The following is a 21,159-nucleotide window of genomic DNA, read 5'->3' on the forward strand; positions in this document are numbered from 1 at the left end:
ATAATCGTCTACAAACAGTTCTGGTAGACAAATCACATCCAATTCTAGCATTAAATTTAGCAGTAAGATCTCTTAATGTTTGTCTACGATTGGACTTTACTGACCGAAACAAAATCCAGTCGTCTCTCGGTGTCGTCTTCCTAGTCCTAGGCCTCCACTTCGAGGTAAATTTTCGATATCTCCTCTTTCTCGCCACCGCTTGCGATATTTTTGAATTGTTCTGCTATTCAGTTTGGTTGCATGAGCAATTTTATAACTGGAAATTCCGTCATTTGACATGGCAATTATGATTTCTTTTTGCTCCTTTGTCATTTCTTTCCCGTGCCGAGCCATGTTGCCAAGCAGACGATATTTTTGTTTACCAAAGGGGAATAACCAAAATTCGGGTACCTGCTGAGAGGCCATTCTAAGTTTAGAGTAGTGCAGGGAAAATCCATGTTGTATTTAGCTATTCAACAAGGAAGTAAGACATGATAATGTTGGTGGGGTCTGTGAGTTATGACGACGTCGCCATTTTGCGAACTCATTTATGGCAAACGACTGTACATTGTCAAGTAATGGGGGAAATACAGAATCATATTTTTTTTGTCTATGGATACGTAAAAAATGTTTTTGTTTATATTTGGAATTTTTTTCTTCAAAATAATGCCGCCCCACCCCAACCATTCCACCCCCACTTCTGGTATAAAGAATGGTTGGCGCCTTAATTTTTTTAATAACACAGTCCATTTCTTGGACAGCTTTCTACCAATTTATTCGGACATCCCGAAGAAGCCAGGGTCACTAGAACATTGATAAAGATTTTTTTATTTGATTTCATTTGACGTATGCCCACAAGAGGGGACGAAGCAAAATTGGAACTATTTCATCGGCTTAATTTTGCTGGTTTCCATTTCTCATTTCCCTTTACTCTTCTTCACTCCAAGTTAATATACCAGTCGATAAGTATATTTCCTTTCCACGGTGACAACTCAGAGATAGAGGTGTTTGTCATCGAAACTAGAGAAAGTATTTTTGTTAAACCAGTCATAAAGGTGAAGATGCAGGCCGGAGAAGTAAAAGTGGCAGAGGATGGGGATTTTAAACGTTTTATAGAGTTGTGTGTTGAAACCGAAGGATGGAAACAGGAATACAACAAAAGAAACACTGTAGTTCATACAAAAACAAATGACGTATCGGATTTTAAAATGTTTAAGGTGCCTTAGCTTCAAAACAACTAGAAACAATTATGTATTATATTTTTTGTTTTTTGTTTGTAAGTTGTCTTGCTCACTTGTAGGAATGTGTTCTAATATCGTTTGGCTAGATCCTTTAATCTCAGTTTCTGCTATATACAATGTAGATGACATATTATCTTTAAACAATCCTAATTTCAGGGATTTGATACATCATATCTACCCCAAAGAACCTGAGATAAAGGATACTACAGACACTGTGAAGTCAGCCTCATATCTTGACTTACACTTAGAAATCGATGATTAAGGAAAACTATCGACCAAACTTTACGACAAACGTGATGACTTTTCATTCAGAATTGTCAACTTTCCTTTCATCCATGGCAAAATGCCTTCAGCACCTGCGTATGAAGTGTTCATATGACAACTCGTACGTCATGCCAGAGCTTGCCGAAATTACACAGACTTTTTTTATCGTGCTAGAACTCTAACAAATAGGCTTCTTGAACAGGGTTATGTTGCTACAAGATTGAAGTCATCACTACAGAAGTTTTATGGTCGTCATCATGAACTCGTGGACCGTTATGGTGTATCCATCTGCACCATAAAAACTTATTTATTCAACGGGTGATAGTTTTCCTTACCTTGTTTGTCTACCCTAGACTTGACTTTATATGATTAACTCAGCAGAAAAGCAGAGGGAGCTTACCCTACCGGTGCACCTGGTCCATGTTCCCAGTTTTTAGTGCAGACTTGAGTAGCTCATTTGCTTTTGTTACTTTGTATGTATGATTTTAGTTACTTTATGTTCTTTGTTGTGTATGTCTGTTTTCCACGTCTGGTCTTTGTCCCTGGATTACATTCTTTTGATTACCGCTATATCCTTGGTTCTCTTGATAACTCTTTCTTAGACTTGAGAGGTACATGCAAGTTGAACCAAGAGTTCCATACGACCATAGCACTGCAAAGCAGTGTGAGCTTTACGAGTATTTCCCCTAATTTCCCCAGTGTACCAACTAAAAAATCAGGTTCTGGAAGAAACAAAAAAGTAAATGTCCTTAGGCCAAAACAAAAAAAATAGTAGTATTAGTACGAAAAAAGTAGGGTACATGTACACTTGTAGGTGCAGATACATGTACATATATAGGTTGGAAAATTCTATTTCATTTTATTGATTTATCATTTTCTTTGACATTTTATACATGTGCTCTACAGTAATATGATTTTCACCTGTGATATTTCTTATATAAATAAAATTCCCTAACATATATGGTCTTTCCTTGTGTGTGCACTCATTCAACACAAATGAAAGTACATTGGTGGCTGACTAGGCCTCTGCCATATTATATATATAAATTCTGAAACTGGGAGAAAGTAAAGACACAAATATTCTGGAAAATAGAAGTTTCAGAATAAAGTTTAGGGTCAGCAGGGTTCTCGGGCACCCAATCTCATGGGTCCCTGATCCTCAAAATTCATTTGGGACCCTTGAAAATCACAACAGGGGAGTCCAGGGGGATTCTCAATCAAAATAGCCTAAATCTACACTAGTAATACAATTACTCAACATGAAGGCGGTTCGATTGTATATTTGTCCAATGTTAATCCAAGCCATAGGCACAATAAAACCGTGACTGATGATTAGAGCATGTATTAACGATCGGCAAATATAATGTGAAAAGATAATCAGAGAATCTTAAAATTAATATTTATTGTTAGTTGGTACTTCCTAAATGTCTGGTATTGCGTTAAAATTAATAGAAGTCCTTTTGATGACCAGACACACATCGGAGACATTGTATACAATGTATGCATTAAAATTCCTAAAAATACATTTGTAGATACATTTGTACATGTAGCTATGTGCAAAGTTCATCAAGGGTTGTTTTACATGGGAGTAAATATCAGTTAACACAACTAATCATTGAAATAAGGATATATATGTATGTGTAAGTTGTATTTGAAAATTACTTTAGAGTTAACTCGAAGCTTTTTTCAGCAGTTCGATAACAATCGGCTGAAGACGACTTAACGAGGTCACTGTTTTGTCCTTGTTTGGACAGCACAGAGGAAGAATTTAGTTCTTGTAAGGCCAGTACACGAGAGAAAATTAAAATATTCCATATACAATGGATGGAAACTTTTCCATAGTTTGGGAAAGTTGAAGTAGGTGAACAAAGACATGTTATCTGTATTTGGTACAAAGATGATAAAAAGAAATATCTGTTCACTACCGTTGGCAGTACAAACTTTCAACATAATACTCTTCACTTTTCTTGGGACCCTCGGAATCCCTTACAGGACTGTCATTTTTTAGGCAAGGGAGTCCTGGGACTTGTTATGTTTTGGGAGGAGTGAGAACCCTGGGTCAGAGATAAAAGAATGATATTGATCTGACTTGGTTAGATAGCAGGAAACAAGATTATTAATTTATATGGCCTGAGGGAAATTTAACATTTCCTTCAACCAAAAAATATTCTGGTAAAGTTAAGTTTTAGTAAGATAACTTCATCGTATCCAATAGTCTTCAGCCTTTTCTGAATTTTTTTTAAGTAAATGTAGTGAAATGATCTGTTTAAAATATTTGTAGTTTGGGAAAAGTTGGTTGTACATGTACTGGTACATGTTTTTTTTGTACAATGTATCTTTTCCACTGTTCAGTAGCTCCACTTGCTGTTTGTCAAGAACCTAACCAGCTTAATGCATAATACATATATGATTAAAGCTACATTTTTTCAAGACAGGTTAGATTTTTGAACCTGTCTTGTCTGAAAAAAATTAGTTTGAATATATTGTAATAGAAATTAGAATTTCCCTCAGAATATTGTGCACTGAATACAAGCAGTCAAGTTACAAAAATTTATTATAAGAGATGAAATAATGTCATTAAGTACATATTCAGGCCCTTATTGTACCTACGGTTACGTTATCTTGCCTAAAGAAATGATTTGACAACAATGATTATGGACTTTAGTTTTCCGTTACAACTCCCAAGCCAAGATTTTCTTTTATTTCGACATCACCAAACCAGCTGCCAGGGACGCGACTTCCGGTAGTCCCAGTCGGGACCACTGGAAGGAAACTGACGATCCCGGGAAGTCAACACAGTTATAAGAAACTGTCTATTGACTCTAACAGTGACCTTTAAATTAATCATAACAAGAAATAAACAATATAAGTCAACAATAAACCAAAACCATCACAATACATATAACAAGAAATCTTTGTAATTTAAGGTTCAGAGCATTATTTCACAAAACAATCGAAGACTTATCTACACGTAAATCCTTAACAAGCCAATGGGACTAACATATACGTAAATCTTTAAAGAATTAATTGGACTTGTGTGCATTTAAGTCTCACGTTGATGGCCAAGCTAGTAGTTGATTTTTTTAAATATTTTTTTTTTGGGGGGGAGGGTACTGAATGCTATCTCTCACTTCTGCTTGTTTGGAACACTAAAATGTTTTTTAGAATCACATGCATGTATCAATGTATGTACTGATACATGCAGTTGTTAATGTTTCTATATTTTTATGACTTAAACATGTTTTATTGTTTTGCAGATAAAAACAACCTATACAGATGTGAATGCTGATGTATTATATGATGTTTTACATGATCCAGAGTATAGGAAAGTTTGGGACCATTCCATGATAGAGGGCTATGAAATATGTTGTATCAACCCAAACAATGATATTGGATATTATTCAAGTTAGTTCATACTCATGTACACTGTACATATGTTTATATTTTTTGTTATCTTACATAAAGGAATAGATTGTTTTAAGTGCTGTTCTAATTTTCATCAACACACTCAGTGTTCTCCCTGTGTCAGTTATCCATGTGAGATTCTTAAAAGAGAAGCCAGGGTTTGGTAAGATATCCTTTCATCATTCATTGGTCAACATCCAAGTTTGCTGCTAGTTTTCTGATATAAGCAGTAATGGGATTCATCCTTTATTTCTACACTTGTCATATTTTTATTGATACAAATACTTGATCTGTCATTAGATAGTTTTCTTTAATTACACAAAATTTATATATTCCAATACACTTTTACTGTGAAGAAACCTTATATCTCAATTCATGATTTCATCAATGTACAAAAAAATACATAGATAAGAATGAAATAATTTGAATGTTATCAAATTTATCCAATCAGCTTTAGGCATTTGCTTTATGGGATTTTCCCTATTTACTGTAATCTCAATTTGACTTTTCTTGGGTAGTCATTAGTGTGTCTTCATGCATGCAACAATATCCATCTAAAGTCTACCTGTCAAACCCCATTTGGTTTCCAGATGATAACTTGTGAACAGATCAATGATTAAATTTTACGCTGTTGTTTAGTACCATACAATGCTGGTTAAGTTTATTTTTTTAGCAAATTTCTAAAGTTATTTGAACATTTTGCCATTCCCCTTTTTTCACCTTAAGAACAATGTAGTTTTGGAAACAGTAATCTTGTCATCATTTACATGTACAACAAATGTATATTAACAATTTTTTTTCCAGTGAAGTGTGGACCCTTTAGAAAAAGAGATTTTGTTACACAGAGATCGTGGTTAGACTTGGGAGGACAATACTGTATCATCAATCACTCAGTAAACCACCAGGTTGGTTGAATTAATTGATCATATTACATGTGGAAATGCAGCTGATAAGAAAACCCAGAAAAAATACTTCAAATATATGTTGTCAGAAAGACGATTGTAACATAAACCAGTAGCTCTTACCATTAATTATGGAGATACATGTACCTTTATTTGTTGGTTTAAATTTTCTCCTTGTTTGTCTTAAATTTGTAGATTTCATCACAGCTTTCAATCTAAATTTTGCATTGTTTTGGTTTTTGAATTCATTATTTCACGGGAGATTGGTATCTTGAAAATAGGTTTTCCGCAGCATGACAGAGTGCCTGACTAATTCTGGTACAAAGTACTTTAACTGTACACATCCTTTTCTATTCAATCTACTTTTATGTTGTCAAAATTCACGATCCATTGCCCAGTTATGGGAAATCATGTTTTAGAAAAATATTCACAACCACTTTATTTTCGTCACATATAATGTAGTCTTTCTGCAAAAGTCATGAAAATACATTTAAAACTGCCACAAATAATTTTCAGTTCACAGTTTCACTTTTCAGTTCAGTAGAAAGTACTTGTTATTGAATATCAAAGAACCTTTATAAATAATCCTACCTAGAATTCAGTTCAAAGATTGAAAAATATATCTTACAGAAAGCACCACCAAAGAAAGGATTTATACGAGGTGTATCCTACTTAACTGGTTACTTAGTGAGGAAAATGGAAGGAAACAGATGTCAATTTACATATGTCTCACAGTCAGACCCCAAAGGTATATGTATGTTAATCAGAAAAGGAGTGGTATTTAGGATCTTTCAAAAAAAAAAAAAAAACTTGTACATTTTATTCTTATAATTTTTTTTAAAAAATTGTGATTTGTTCATTGTTACTTATGAAATCCCTTTTTTTTTAATAATGTGAAGATAAATCCATATTGCAAACTTAAATTATTTTGTATTATTTAATTATACTTAATCATACAAATAAAACATATTTATTTTTTTTTTTGTGATGATAAATATATTTGAATAATTTTCAAATTTACAGTTGATAAAAAGAGCATAAATGAGATCTTTTTTTTTTGAAAGTTTCAAATTAGAATTGAGCAATTACCTAAGGCACTAAAGATGAAAGCCAGAACCGGGAAAAAGGGAATATAACCCAACCAAAGTTTTCCTCATCCATTTCTTGTAGGCCCAACTTCTTAACCTGTTTATGGATTTTGATATTTAATAGGAAGTAGGTAACTCAGGTAGTGGTTAATTCACCCCAGTGTGGCAAAGACCGCAAAATGCATGTACGAAGAATACGATTTTCTTACTTCTAGGATGCTTTTATTGGTTCAAGATCTTAATTGTTCCCTGTATTAATGCAATTTGCCTTTGCTTGAATTTTTTTGTAATTTGAATGATTTTCTTAGTTTGTTTTCCCCTACAAACTACGTTTTTTTTGGTGCCAGCATCATGAAACTTTTTTAAAAAATTCCGGCACTGTTTTGTCAATTTTGTACAATGGAGCAATCCATCATGATATACATGCAGGTGAAGTAATGGTGTTATTTTGACAGTTTGCCCATAGCATTTCTAGTTTTCATAAAGTTTTTGTAAAACAGAACATTTGAAAATGACACCATTATAAATGATTATTTTGTAGGAAAATTACCTGCTTGGGCAGTGAACAAAGTCACACAGATCATGGCACCTAGGGTATGCTATAATAATAACTTAAAGATACAAGACATCAAACGATATTGTGGTTATAGGACGTGTGAATTATCAAGAATGTGCTTCTAAATTCAACTAAAAGGAAGTGACTGTTGTAGAGTTATATATATATCAATGAAAGCCTCGTATGCCTCAAAAAGATGATTAGGATAGGAATTTTAACTATTTCTGTACTAAGATAAACACTGTTAGGGTTGTTAGTGAATTATAGCACTGAATATAGATAAAGAATAAAGATGTCTAGTTGTATGAATCTCTAATCTCAAACTTATTGTCATAAAATGTGGGAAAACATTAATGTCCATATTACCCTCAACAAACACAAAATAGACAATTCTAAGAATAACTAGCCTTTTATAGTCTTGTGCACCATACTAAAATGTATTTTGATATTATACACTGTCTGGTGCTCTGATTCCTATATTTAGAATGGAAATCCCCAGAGAAGCATTTATATATTACACAATGCCAAGACACAATATGTGTGGTGATCTTTGTTCAGATATTTTCTCAGATATGAATTAGTTAAGTAAACTAATTCTAGTAAGTTGGAAGCTGGGAATAACCAAAACAGTGTTAGAAACTGATTTTTTTGTCAACATAGACCCATCACTTTCATACACGTGATTCTAGAATGGAAATCTCCAGAGAATTCCTCTGTAATATATGAATGAAAGGATAATAATTTGGAAGCTGGGTATAACCAAAACAGTGTTAGAAACTGATTTTTTTGTCAACATAGACCCATCACTTTCATACACGTGATTCTAGAATGGAAATCTCCAGAGAATTCCTCTGTAATATATGAATGAAAGGATAATAATTTGGAAGCTGGGTATAACCAAAACAGTGTTAGAAACTGATTTTTTTGTCAACATAGACCCATTACAATTTTATATACATAGCGCTGAACATTTTAAAACAAGTTGAGCCAATTTCAACATAGACCTGCTTGATTTTACATAGATTTGGTCTGTAGGTCTACTGCAAATTTCTTTCACTGCCAAATTATGCTTTTAAGTGCTGAAGAATGCCCAGATTTAAAGACTATGTAGAACTTGTTCCAAGCTCAAGTTAAAACTTGAAGCCTTCTTGGCACTAATAATAATATGATGGTTATTCAGGATAACAATTTAATCATCTTATTTAATATATTTATACTGTAAATGTTCTATGTGAGCAGTCAAAATGCATTGATCATATATTTAGAAGTGAAATACAGTCACTGACTGAATATAACTTTTCTGTTGTGTCGTCACAAAACGTTTCAGTTGCCAGAATGTCGTCCGTTTTGAATAAAAAAACTATCATTTCCTTGCTTAAAATGTCATTTTTTGTCATAAATTTCGTTGCAGTTTAAGACAATAACAGTGCACTGACTTTGGCTAGATAAGGGGAGAATGTGAGGCTGTGCTGAGCATTTTCCACTCTTCCAGGCAAAGGTTCAAAGCCTCATCCATATATTACTTACATGTCAAGTCAGTGCATTGTTATTGTCTATATATTTTCTCCTTAAATTTTTGCTGTTTGCGATTCTCAACCTACGTTTTTACTTATGTTGATATTCATGTTTTGACATTTTGGAGGGAGAAATTCTAAGACTGAAATTACAGAATTTTTTTCACATGTGAGTTACATCTAATTTTGATTATAAAAATACATATTGATATGTTCTTATTGTCATTTCTAATTGTAGGTAATTTCTAGAATACACAAAGCCTGTTTAAACTACAAAAAATGGAAAATTGGCCATAATCCTAATCATAAACCATGGTTGTATCCGGAGCAAATGACTTTACCACGTCTTAACATGGATGACATTAAACCCATATCAGAGTTCAACTCCATGGAATCTCTTGACGAAAGTGGCATGACAGAGGAGGATATTGGAGATAATGATATAAGTGATGATGACACTTCAGATTGATGATAGAGAAGATTGCTTAGATACTTTATTTTGGGGTTGTGGTATACCATTAGGGTTACTAGGGATCACTGAACTCATCACTGTTAATTATCACTATGCACATACGAAAGGTTGAACTTGATTATATCTTGGGACAACTAAAGCTATCCCCATATAAAGTATGAAAGGTCAATCTTGGGAAGGTTATAGCTAGGGACAACTGAAATCATCCCCATAAAAAGTGCGAAAGGTCAATCTTGGGAAGGTTATTGCTAGGGACAGTTGAAGTCATTCCCATATAAAGTATGAAAGATCATTATCAAAGAAAACCCCCAGGACCACAAAACTTGAAAAAAATACCATAATCTAAGAATGTCCTTAATTTTATGTTTAAAATCCCTTCACTTTGATTAGAGTTATCTGAAATTAAGAATATTCTTAGACTGAAGTATTGTTTTTTTCTTTTTTGTTATTTTTTTTAGTTTTGTGGTTCCTTGGCATATGTATACAGGTTTGTATTTAGTTGTAAGATCACTGTGAGCAGTGATTCGATACACTGCCAAGGGAAGAAAGATATGGATAGACAAATAATTGAAATGGCATTTTTATCAGGAATAATCTGCTATTTTTATTTAAAATATTGTTGATATTATGAAAAAGATATATGAATATTTTTAAATGATAATACAACATGACTATGTTAGTGTTGAAGTAAGGTCACATTTGTTATTTTGTTTCTCTTCTTGCATTGGTTTTGGGACCATTTTTTAATAATTGTTGCATCTAGAAGATACTGTAAACATATTAATTATGCAATAAAATAATTTTCGCTCTTGGCAATGGATGGAAACGCGGGAATAATAATACCTACTGATTTTCAGCACTGTACAGTGGTAATCATTTTTTGAAACTCTGAAAATTGATACCCGTGAATATGTTCACTAGACAGAATCCACAGAATTTAGTAACCACAAATATGTTTACAGTAACATGAAGTAATGTTATTATTTCGGACTTTCATTGAACCATGTTTTAACTTTAAATTTCCTAATTATTTAGCAGTATTACTATCAAGATATGGCTTTGTTATACAGCTTCCATTGAAAAAGACTTGTTCTATTTTTAGCATATTTCTGTTTGCTATTTTTGGTCTGTGTGTTGCTAGTTATATTATTGTTGTTGTCTTTGTTAGCTTTTCATTGCCTTGTTAGTTCATTTAGGTTTACATTTGTGTTCATGTTGGGCATATATTTGTAAGATTATAATGAAACTTGCCCTTTACATTGAGTACAAATACATTTTCTTGTTTTGTTTTAGGTCTGGTACTTTATAATTGTATGTTCTCATATAAAGCGGGTAAATAATGTATGCAAAGGCATTAAATAGTGTGGAAGTACTATTGTTCATTGGGTACCGATTTTCATAGTTTTCTTGGGTAGGCAAAACCACAAAAGCAGATTCCCATTAATGTGTATACTGAAAACTTCAAAGCCACAAATTCAAGAATCCACGAACTTATGTTTCTTCCTTTATCCATGAAAATTGGTATCCACGAATTTAAGTACTTTAACAATATGTATTTGTTAAAAATGTTGGTATGTGTTTTTCCACATTTTAGTAGTTTGACAATTGCCTAAAAATTGTTAAATTTATTGTTATGCAAGTATAAGAGAGCCCTGTCATTGAAATTTCTGAAAGTATTTTTATTTTTGTTTTTTTTTAAGTTAAAACAAACTTCATTTCAGAGTATATTGTATAATTCTGACAAGGTTATTATGCCAAATTTTCTGCTTTGCTAGATAACCAACCCCAAGTTATGGTTTAAAATTGTTAAGAGTACAGGATCAGTTGCTTTAAAAATATAAATGCAACTTTTTTTCTTTGCATGTGCATATGTAACTTTGAAAGAGTTGTGTAATGATCTGCATAAGGAAATGATAATTGTTTTAACAAAAAGGTAATATTGACACAATGCCAACGTAACATTTTTTTGTTTTTGGTTTTGTTTTGTTTTTTTATAAATGTTGAATTATCATGTGGATACAATGTACCTGGTATGAAAAAATACAATGGTTTCTTATAGGATTTTTATCCTGCAATTACCATCTTCATATACAAAAATATGGAATCAATAACATTTGTGTTTTATTATTATATATACATTATTGTCTCTATTTTTTAGACCTCGCCCAAAATATTTAAGATTATCATGATTTCCCGTGCATAGAGGAATCTCATGCTTCATCAAACAATGGCTTTAACAATATGAAATCAATTCTGCAGTACACAATTGAGATAAACTTTAACTAAAAAATTTCTACCTATATTCAAAAATAATTTTATTGCTTTTTTGTTGTTAAAACTAATATTAGAGTATTGAACATGTATACATATTTCTTTTTTTTTTGCCAAAATAAAATAATACATTAAGCTTTAAAAATACTCAGTTCTTGAATTGCTCAAAAAGTGAAATCCTTTGTTGTGTTCATAAGCAATTTAAATTCAGAAATTATTGTGTGCAATATTAGCTGACTTCCTAACTTTATTTTTAAAAGTGAGGATTTTTTTACACGTTTAAAAAAATCTGTCATTAGAAAATAAGGAATTTAAAGAATCCAAAATTTGAGTTTCAGTAATGGTGATCAATAAGTACCATATTAACATGACTGTAAAATGATTTACATTTCATCAGTAACTAATCAGTATTTATAACCTTAGACACTGCTAATATTCTCTGTATCTAGCTGGGTATGTTAAGGGAACACAGAGTTATTACAGACTAAGTATATAAACATTCCATACATTGTTAAATGATGTAGCAAAATTTCATTTGGTTGGTTTTTGCTTTTTTATAGTTGTTGATTGTATGAAAATTTGTTTGTTAGAAGCACAAAAAACAGTTTAATAAAATAAAGCCAATTGTTTCAGTAACTCCATTGGCTTCTGTCTAATGTAGTACACCTTTAGACTGGGAACTGATTAAGAGGTAGTTTGTATATAAACAGGTTGAAAACCAATGATTGTATAAATATATAAGGATGAAATACCTGACATTTTGGATATAATTTACAAAGCTATTTAATTTTAACTGGGGCATGATGATGGATACTGCTTTTTTAAATCCTTAAATTTTGGTATGGAATACCTTATATTTTTAATATTTTTAAAGCTAAACTTTTTGAATTTAAATTGGGGCATTGTAGTGTGAAAAGCTTCTCAGTTTGTACTTCTCTTAAGTTATTCCCCTTTATTTATTTCCTAGGATTAAGGAAATGCCTACATTTAGACGTATAGTACACCCAATGAATGAAAAAGAATTACAAGTTTTTAATTTGTTGTAGATGCCAGATTCTCTTTAAAATGTTTAAAATGTAGATTTTTTTTCCATAATAATTACAATAATTTTTGTCTTTTTCCCAAAGTATTTAAAAGAAAAGTCTAGTAGTAAATTTGTGGTCTTTTGAATGTACCAAACTCATCATGAGTTATCAAAGGATGTGTGGTTAATTAAACCAATGTTTTTTGCAGGAATGTCTTGTTTTTAATTTGTCATGCATAATATTTTTTTTTCTCAGATTAGTACCAAAAAAAAATCACAAGTGATAAATTTATTTTATTTGTAATACAACAGTGCAATTATTTCTTTTTTTTAGATATTTTGTCTTCCAAAAAAAAATGACCTAACCATGCATAAAGTAGTATTTTAGATTGGTACATACCCTGATCTTATGCTTGTGGTTTTATGAATTAAACCATATATTTATTAAATAGCATTTAACATTTTTATGCTACTTGTTAATTCATAACTGACCAGTTGTGAAAATTTCAGTAAAGATAAGAATGAGACATTGTTATGTTCTTTTATGGGTCTTTTTGTCCTTTGCATTTTCCCTATCACTTTTTCCCTGTTTCTATAAACCGTTACATCTTATCCAATGAGACTTAAATTACTTCCTCAACAATGATATACTTGTTATACATACAGAATTTGAAATCACTTGACTGCAGTACTAATCTTATTTACATTATTTCTGTTTTCTTTCTCACATCATCTAATTTAAATCCATTAACATTTTATGGCAATTTATACAGATTTCGTGTATACACAATAAGTAAACATTCCTATATTAGTTTCAAATATGACATGCTTCAAAGGTCTTTAGACCATAGCCATGGTAAAAATTTGATAAACATATGACCAATGTCATAGATGTACGACAGTTTATTGCTTTAATTAAATTAATGTGTCATAAAAAATGATAAAATGGAGTTTTGATGATTTATTTCATAAGTTTATAATAGTCTAATTTTGAAATCCAATCAACAGAACCTATGTTGTCGATCTGTCCAAAATGTATTTATTTATACACAATGTCAAGTCCCATAATAACTACACATGTTGAGGTGCTTAGCTATGCAAAATATTTTAAATTATTTATTGTTTATGTTGTATTTTTTATAGATGGTTCAATTTACATGGTGATAGAATATCATTTGTGTTACTTAATCAAGATCTGTTTGTTTTTGTTGACTTCAGTTTTATGTTTCTGAATAGATTTGTCTTTCATTAAGTAGATTGTAGAAAATGATAGTTATAGTGTAATTACGTTTTTAGTTTGTTTTCTGTCTACCAAATAGCTCTTTAATATCTTCTTATTTTTTGCTTGATTTGACACACGAAGGGAAAAGAAAAAAAATCAAATAGTATTCAGTAAATGCAATAAAGTAAATTGGTTAGACTTACATTGAAATTTATTGACCCTGCGAATTAGAATTACAAGTAACAAAATGTTCTGAGATGATTAAAATCATTTGTTAATTCCATTAAGTATGTGGACCAAAGATATATAAAATGAGCTTTTAATGTTAAGAACATTTTAAAGGGATGGATGGGACTAATTTTCACAAAAATCCTTATTAAAACTATGCATCCACTGGTTTCAAGTATTATGTGAGCATACACGCTATTCTTTCATATTTGAAGACTTAAGATATTAGTCATAAACTTTAATGATTCTTATTAAGAAACATGGTAACATGTTAGTAGAGGTAGTAAACGGTTTATTTTTAATGCCTTCCAGTGCAGTCTGCATGATCACAGTCTTTATGCAACTGCCAAATGTAGAGCTGTATCTGTGAAATTTTGAACTGTACCTGTGGAATATGTATCCTAAAATACTGTGTTAGCCAACTTAATTCTTAGTAACTGTAAAAGTTATATTAGAATTAAGTCTGAATTTAGAATGAAATTATACTTCATGCATGTTTAATTTATTTTTAACCAGTATAACTTAGATGAATGACTAACAAAACATTTCTATTTATTGATAATTAATATTTACTTTAAAGTGTAGTTAATAATTTGTGTTAAAAATGCTTCATATTTTACCTTTCGAACAATGCTCTGCACGTTAATCCAATTCTCTAAATGTTTATTTCTTTGCTCAATTCATTTTGCTGGCTTTTAATGGTATTTGTTCATTCTTAATTTACCATGTTCTTATACTAGTCTATTAAAACTGTTGACAGTAAAGTTGAGTTATGAATACATTTGTACATGCCTTTGACCTAACAAAAAGTACAATAATTAGTAAAACATTTAACTAACTTCCTAAACTTTCATATTAATTGCCCATTATCTGATCAACTACATTTGCGTTTCTATAAAAAATAATTTAAGTATTTTTTTTCTTTACCGGTACTCATGCTGCCAGCATTGGGATTCAGATTGTTAATTAGTTTATTTTTATATAAAATCGGGATGCATATTAATTAAACCTCTTGTCCGTTATCATCCATCCATCGATCCACCTGGATAGTGGTTAATGGTTTGTTTTGTTATCTTCTTCCACATCATTTGAGAGTCCGCATTGAAATTTTGCAGGATGTTAAAACACATGATGGAGATATGCAGGGCCAAAATAATTTGATTTTCGTAAATTCTTAAACATAAAGATAGTTTAACAGAATTTTCAATATAACATACGGTTATTTTGGATACACGGTTTGTCTGCTTAACTTTCGTCTTCAGCTTAGAAAATTGTATTGGATTTCTTTATACACATAATGAAGTTGTACAGGGCAAAAGAGATTTCCGTAAAATATTACAACGGAGACGAATTTTTCATATTCGTAAAATTTTCCCAAATATGCAAAGATGACTTGTCAATTTCAATGTCCCATAGGTCAACATGGAATGTGTTTCGCACTTCACTTTATTTTCTTTACATATCCTATTTGTAAAGAACATTTAATTATACATTTATGTACCTACGATTTTATTTTAAATGAAATTGCATTCTTCAATGTGGATTTTTCGAGCATTTTAGTTGGCATTCTACTATACATGTTAAATGTACAGATCCATCACGTTTGTTCGAGCACTAACGGGTTTCTCAGACAGTCTTACTTACCACTGAAGTATGCGAGTTTCATGTTTGCTCTTGAGCACGGTGCATTTCTTTTTTTTTCTAGTTTTTAAATCGTACGATTCGAAAAATATTGCCTTTTGTTATATTTGACACGCAACTCTGGATTAAATTCAGCTTTTGTACCGCAACTGTTTTCATGTATAGAATAGGATATCATTTATCTATAAACGACCCAAGCTGTGGCTCATCATTTAAGAAACATTTTATCCTATGAAAATCAAATGCTTTATGACAGTCATTTAATTGTACCCATTTATTCAACTATAGTCTGGACCATTTATCCTGAGGGATAATTATTGATTATTTCCTAATTAAATTGAAATGAAACACACTTCAGCGGATCCAACAAATGTGAACTTCAACTTTAGTAATAACAAATTACTAACCTTAACCCTGTGTAAATAATATATAAAAAAACTGAAGTAAATAATTTAAATTTATTATTGAGAAACGGCTTGTATCTCTCTAATTTTAACTTTCATATGATTTGTTTAGTTTCGTTGTTGTTTACGGTTTTCTGTCTTCAGCACCATTCAGTGCTCGAATGGTAAATCTTTGTTTACCCGCATCAACACCGGTTATATTAGGTTTAGTTATACTTTTTATATAAATGATATGATCCTCTACAACTCTGTTATGTCTTTTTAAGATTCTCTCGATCAATTAGATTCAGATTCAACCTCCTGGGCCTTATTATCACAATATTTTATTGATACACCACTACATCCTCCTGTGGTTTCACTTTCATTGGTTATATTCCTAAATCTCCACAAAAAGATTCCCAAGACTATAATCAGAATTAAACCTGCGATAGACCCTAACACGGCACCAACCAGTTCCTCAACAGGAAGCCCTACGGCTGACGACTCTACTTCTCTTAAACTAACAATACATCTACCGAGTGTTTTGTTACATGCCAATAATGTTGAATTTCCACAATCTGGACATTCAGGAGAGTCTTCGTATTCATACAGGTCTGTAAAGTTGTTCCAGTATCCATCTATATTTCTTAACCAAGAGAAACAATCCATAGTCCTGTTTGGTTTGTGATATGGTCGCAGATCGTATATACTGTCTCCCCTTTCTACTCTTGCTACGTCGTGATAGTCAGTCTCTGGATCAATTCCATTTCTTCTCTGTTTTTCTCGAAACTTTTCCCAGATATAGTCGATAAAGGCATGATGAAGAAAAAATACTGGATCATTTACTGATACGTTTAGGAAACCCATGGGGCCGCCTACCCATTCATGTCCAATATTGTGTTGACCTTCGATTGTATCTAATAGTTTTGAAGGTCCTCCATCGACCACATCACTGGTGTTTAGTATACTAGAATTATACATTATCATGTTTACAACGTCCGGAGAGAGAAGTGTAGTATTCCTACCGCCTATGTCACGTGTTAATGGACAACCTCTAAAGTCCACCCAATGTCCAAATGGGCCAGTAGTTACATCATTATAACCGTTGCCAAGGAAGGCATCTGTAAATATGTGTGTGTTTTGAGGTCCAACAACATCATTGTTGTCAACAATTGAATTCCAGTAAGGCAAGACCACAGACTTGTCCTTTTGTCGTAAAGCAGTTTCAAATCTGGTTAAAAAATGTGACCGTGAAAGTCAATTCTTAAAATAAATAGACACGAAGGATTTTATTGACTAGTTAAATTTTCACGAAAACGGAAATCTTGGTATGATTCACTGATAATGCCGTCTTATCTGGTGCATTTACATTTCTGTAACTGTTTCTGGACTTAATTGTTTCTAAGAAATATATAAGTATAATGAATATTTGTAGATGTTGTTTTTATTGTTGCATCTTTCAACAAACCAAATGACGTCAATTTTTGCTTGATCAATGCTAATATATTTTCAGTGTTTTACATCTTCGATTAATCGAAAAAGATATAGTCCTTAAATCCACCATAGGGCTCATATTTTAATCTTAACATTTCATATTATATTTATTTGAAGTAAGTACATTATGGACAAAGTGTGAAACCCTTACAATTTTTTAGGACGATATCATGTCAATACTTACATCAATAGATACACCCTATGCCAACCTAAAAAATTAGCTCCTTGGTGCACGGCACAGACAGTAAGGTTTGTGTGGGCCAATGCCAATGCGTCATACTTGTTCGGGTATATAGTCTGGAAAGACAAGTGTGTTGGAGCAGCTTTTAGAGGAAACGCCTATAGTTTATATCACAATATACGTATTATGTTAACATCAAACAATCCTGCTGTCCTAAATAAGTTATGCAATACCTATTTAAGTACTTTTTAAATACAATTGTACCCTCTATATCCTCTTTTGTGCACAAGAGGGCTATCAAAACATGTGATATGAATTAAAAGAAAAAGAAATGAAGAATGTTGTGATGGTCGTGAAGTATAAATTTCTTGTACATTCGATGCATATTCTGGAATGAAAGCAATTGAGGATTTTTTCTTAAATATTGCGTAGAAAGTATAAATTTCTTGTACCTTCGATGCATATTCTGGAATGAAAGCAATTGAGGATTTTTTCTTAAATATTGCGTAGAACTTTCACAAAAATATACGTCAAGGGTATTGTCAAAATAAATACACCTGTTTTTAGCGGGATAGGGGAACGGTTCAATTTAATCATAGAGTAAATAAACACACTTCATATTCTATCAATTTGCTTACATTGCTTTGATCTTGCCATATCAAAGCTATATATTTGATTTTACTTTCATATTTTAGTAGAATGTTGCTTTAATGTCTTTATCGCTATTGTAGCTCAGTAGTTTGGCAAGCTAGTACTGATTTTGTTTTATTATTAATCAAAGAATATCGGGCCCCGAAAATATAGTTTGGCTGTTTGTTAAAGCATGGTACAAAAGTTACCGTTACATGCCCGTGTCATTTTCCCATTTTTACATGGAGTATTTCTCAACAATCATTTTCTGAATTCGTTCAACTCCAAAACACGTTATTACATGTCAAAAAACGATGCATTTTGATTCATTGATGTGAATTTACATCCTATGACAGATAATACCCGGCCACTAATGGAAAAAATGAGTACAACATGAACAACACTACACAACTGTTCTTCTTACTCTTTGCTTACCTTATCATTTTTCAGAGCATTTACAGCATCAAAGTATCTCTGTCGTTCTGAGTCACTTAACATACGAATTTCTCGTCGTCGTTTCGTATTTGACTGATCTAAGAGCGCTTCATCGTAAAGAGTTTTAAACCATGACTGTTGCGCGTCACCCGGAGTGCAGTAGTATTGGTTTGCTAAATCCATTTCGCAATTTTCGAAATTAAACCTATCATCTTCTAAAAGACATATCTTGTCATCCTTGTCACCATCTAAAGTGTTACATAAATATGGACAGAGAAGGAAAAGCAAACTATTTAGTGCCACTGCTGTCAATTTCATGTTCCCGTTTTTTTTTTAGATCATTTTTCTATCACGTCCTTAAATAAAGAAGTCTTTTGAATATGATTGGAAGATATAAATAAGTTTAACCATGAAGTTTAAAATGATTACAAATCTTTTCCATTTAAATCAGGAGATGTATTTAATATAAACTTATACGTGTACCTCAGAAAATCTTTTGTACATTGTAACTTGCATTGGTTGCGGGGAAAACTATATCTGCGATCATTTCTCGACTAGATCTAAACCAATCTTTTCATCAGATAGAATTAGAAGAAGAGTCGCGGTATATCCCCACATTCGTATGTCACAAAGGCCTGTACAGGTACAAGAGACTAATGTTTGGCATTAATTCCGCACACGAGTAACACCAACGTGTTATTGAGCAGATATACCAGGTCGTAAAAATATTGCCGATGATATAATCATCTATGCGCAAAACCAAGAAGAACGTGACAAATCATCTTGCCTTGCTTAACCGACTCCGCGAAAAGAATCTAACCTTGAAACGAAGCAAATGCGAGTTCAACAAAACACAATTAAAACTCGTGGCACGTTTATTATCAAAGGATGGTGTCTAACCTGATAAAAACAAGATCGAAGCAGTGCGTAATTTCGAGATGCCAACGACACCATCAAGTGTCAAATCTTTCTTGGGAGTAGTTAATTTTTGTGCTACATATAGTCCAACAATTCGCAACAATTGCAGAACCGCTTCGCAAGTTGACAAGAAAAGAAGTTGAATAGCACTGTACTGCCGAACAACAAACAGCGTTTGCAACACTAAATCAATAACTCACACGCGCCGAAGTAATGGCACACTTCAACCAAAATGCCGAAACAAGTATCATCGTGGATGCGTCTCCTTTTGGTATAGGAGCGATCTTAACACAAAAGCAAACCAATGGTGACTATAGGCCAGTGGCCTAGGCAAGTCCATGTGTATTTGTATGGAATGGATTTCACCGTAAACCTACAAAATCACAAGTTCACAGTGAAATACCGACCAGGATATTTAAATGCGACTGATATATTGTCACGTTCGCCAATGAAAGGCAGCGTAGGAGATGATACTAATGAAACAGAACATTACGTTAATTATATTGCAGTCGTCTGTGCATGTCCGAAAGCGATGACTTTGAAAGAAATTGAAAATGCATTCGCACGAGACAAAACAATGGATCAAATTCGAAATTGTATTGCGAAAAACAAGTGGTCTAAACAAGGACAGATGAAGCCATTTTATCTTGTCTGCATAGAACTAACAGTGCAGAACTCTGTAATCCTCAAAGGGGCAAAAATAGCGATTTCAAGTAATCAGCGAAAACACGTTCTTCGTCTTCCTCACGAATCGCATCAGGGAGTAGTAAAAACAAAGCAGTTACTGCGTGAAAAAGTTTGGTGGCCAAATATTGACTCCGATGTAGAATCAATGATTCAAAGTTGCCATGCTTGCCAATTAATATAAAATCCGCCTCGCCCGCCAACTGTTACAATGTCAAAGTTACCTGATGGTCCCTGCGAAAAATTAGCTCTCGATTTAAGCGATCCGTATTCAAACAACGAATATCTGTTAGTAGTTATCGATTATTATTCCAGATTTCCAGAGGTTGACATTATCAAATCGATTTCGAGTGCTACAATCATTAACAAATTGCGCCGAATATTCTCAGTCCATTGATTATGTACAGAAATAGTTTCTGATAATGGCAGTCAATTTGTGAAACACTATGCCGATAAGACAAAAGCAAAGAACTACCAGAAATTTCGTGAAGGACAAAATGTAATTCTTACAAAGAGAGGTGGAGATAAACTTTCGGCAAAGTTTGAAAATAAAGTGTACAAACGTGTAAAGCAAAGTGGAACAAGTGTCCATGTGAGATCAGATAACGGTCAAACTTTCTATAGAAA

The 21,159-nt window shown here is 32.4% G+C and overlaps 2 protein-coding genes across 2 annotated transcripts; one reads left to right on the forward strand and one right to left on the reverse strand.

The window, feature by feature from the left end:
- The first annotated feature begins 921 nt into the window (after nt 1-921).
- LOC148604699 (START domain-containing protein 10-like) lies at nt 922-14,930 on the forward strand. Its single transcript, XM_088551038.1, has 6 exons — nt 922-1,196; nt 4,742-4,889; nt 5,694-5,794; nt 6,422-6,539; nt 7,421-7,473; nt 9,188-14,930. The coding sequence occupies exons 1-6, from the start codon at nt 1,041-1,043 to the stop codon at nt 9,416-9,418; spliced, it is 807 nt and encodes a 268-aa protein (XP_088407164.1). The 5' UTR covers nt 922-1,040; the 3' UTR covers nt 9,419-14,930.
- A 1,321-nt stretch (nt 14,931-16,251) lies between these two features.
- On the reverse strand, nt 16,252-20,185 carry LOC148604700 (tyrosinase-like protein). Its single transcript, XM_088551032.1, has 3 exons — nt 18,931-20,185; nt 17,869-17,981; nt 16,252-17,421 (listed from the first exon to the last, which is right to left on the reverse strand). The coding sequence occupies exons 1-3, from the start codon at nt 19,246-19,248 to the stop codon at nt 16,488-16,490; spliced, it is 1,365 nt and encodes a 454-aa protein (XP_088407158.1). The 5' UTR covers nt 19,249-20,185; the 3' UTR covers nt 16,252-16,487.
- Nucleotides 20,186-21,159: the final 974 nt, after the last annotated feature.

Source organism: Perna viridis, chromosome 10 (assembly GCF_037379345.1).
Source record: "Perna viridis isolate PV_CMFRI_1.1 ecotype Kerala chromosome 10, ASM3737934v1, whole genome shotgun sequence".
In the NCBI taxonomy this organism is placed as follows: domain Eukaryota; kingdom Metazoa; phylum Mollusca; class Bivalvia; order Mytilida; family Mytilidae; genus Perna; species Perna viridis.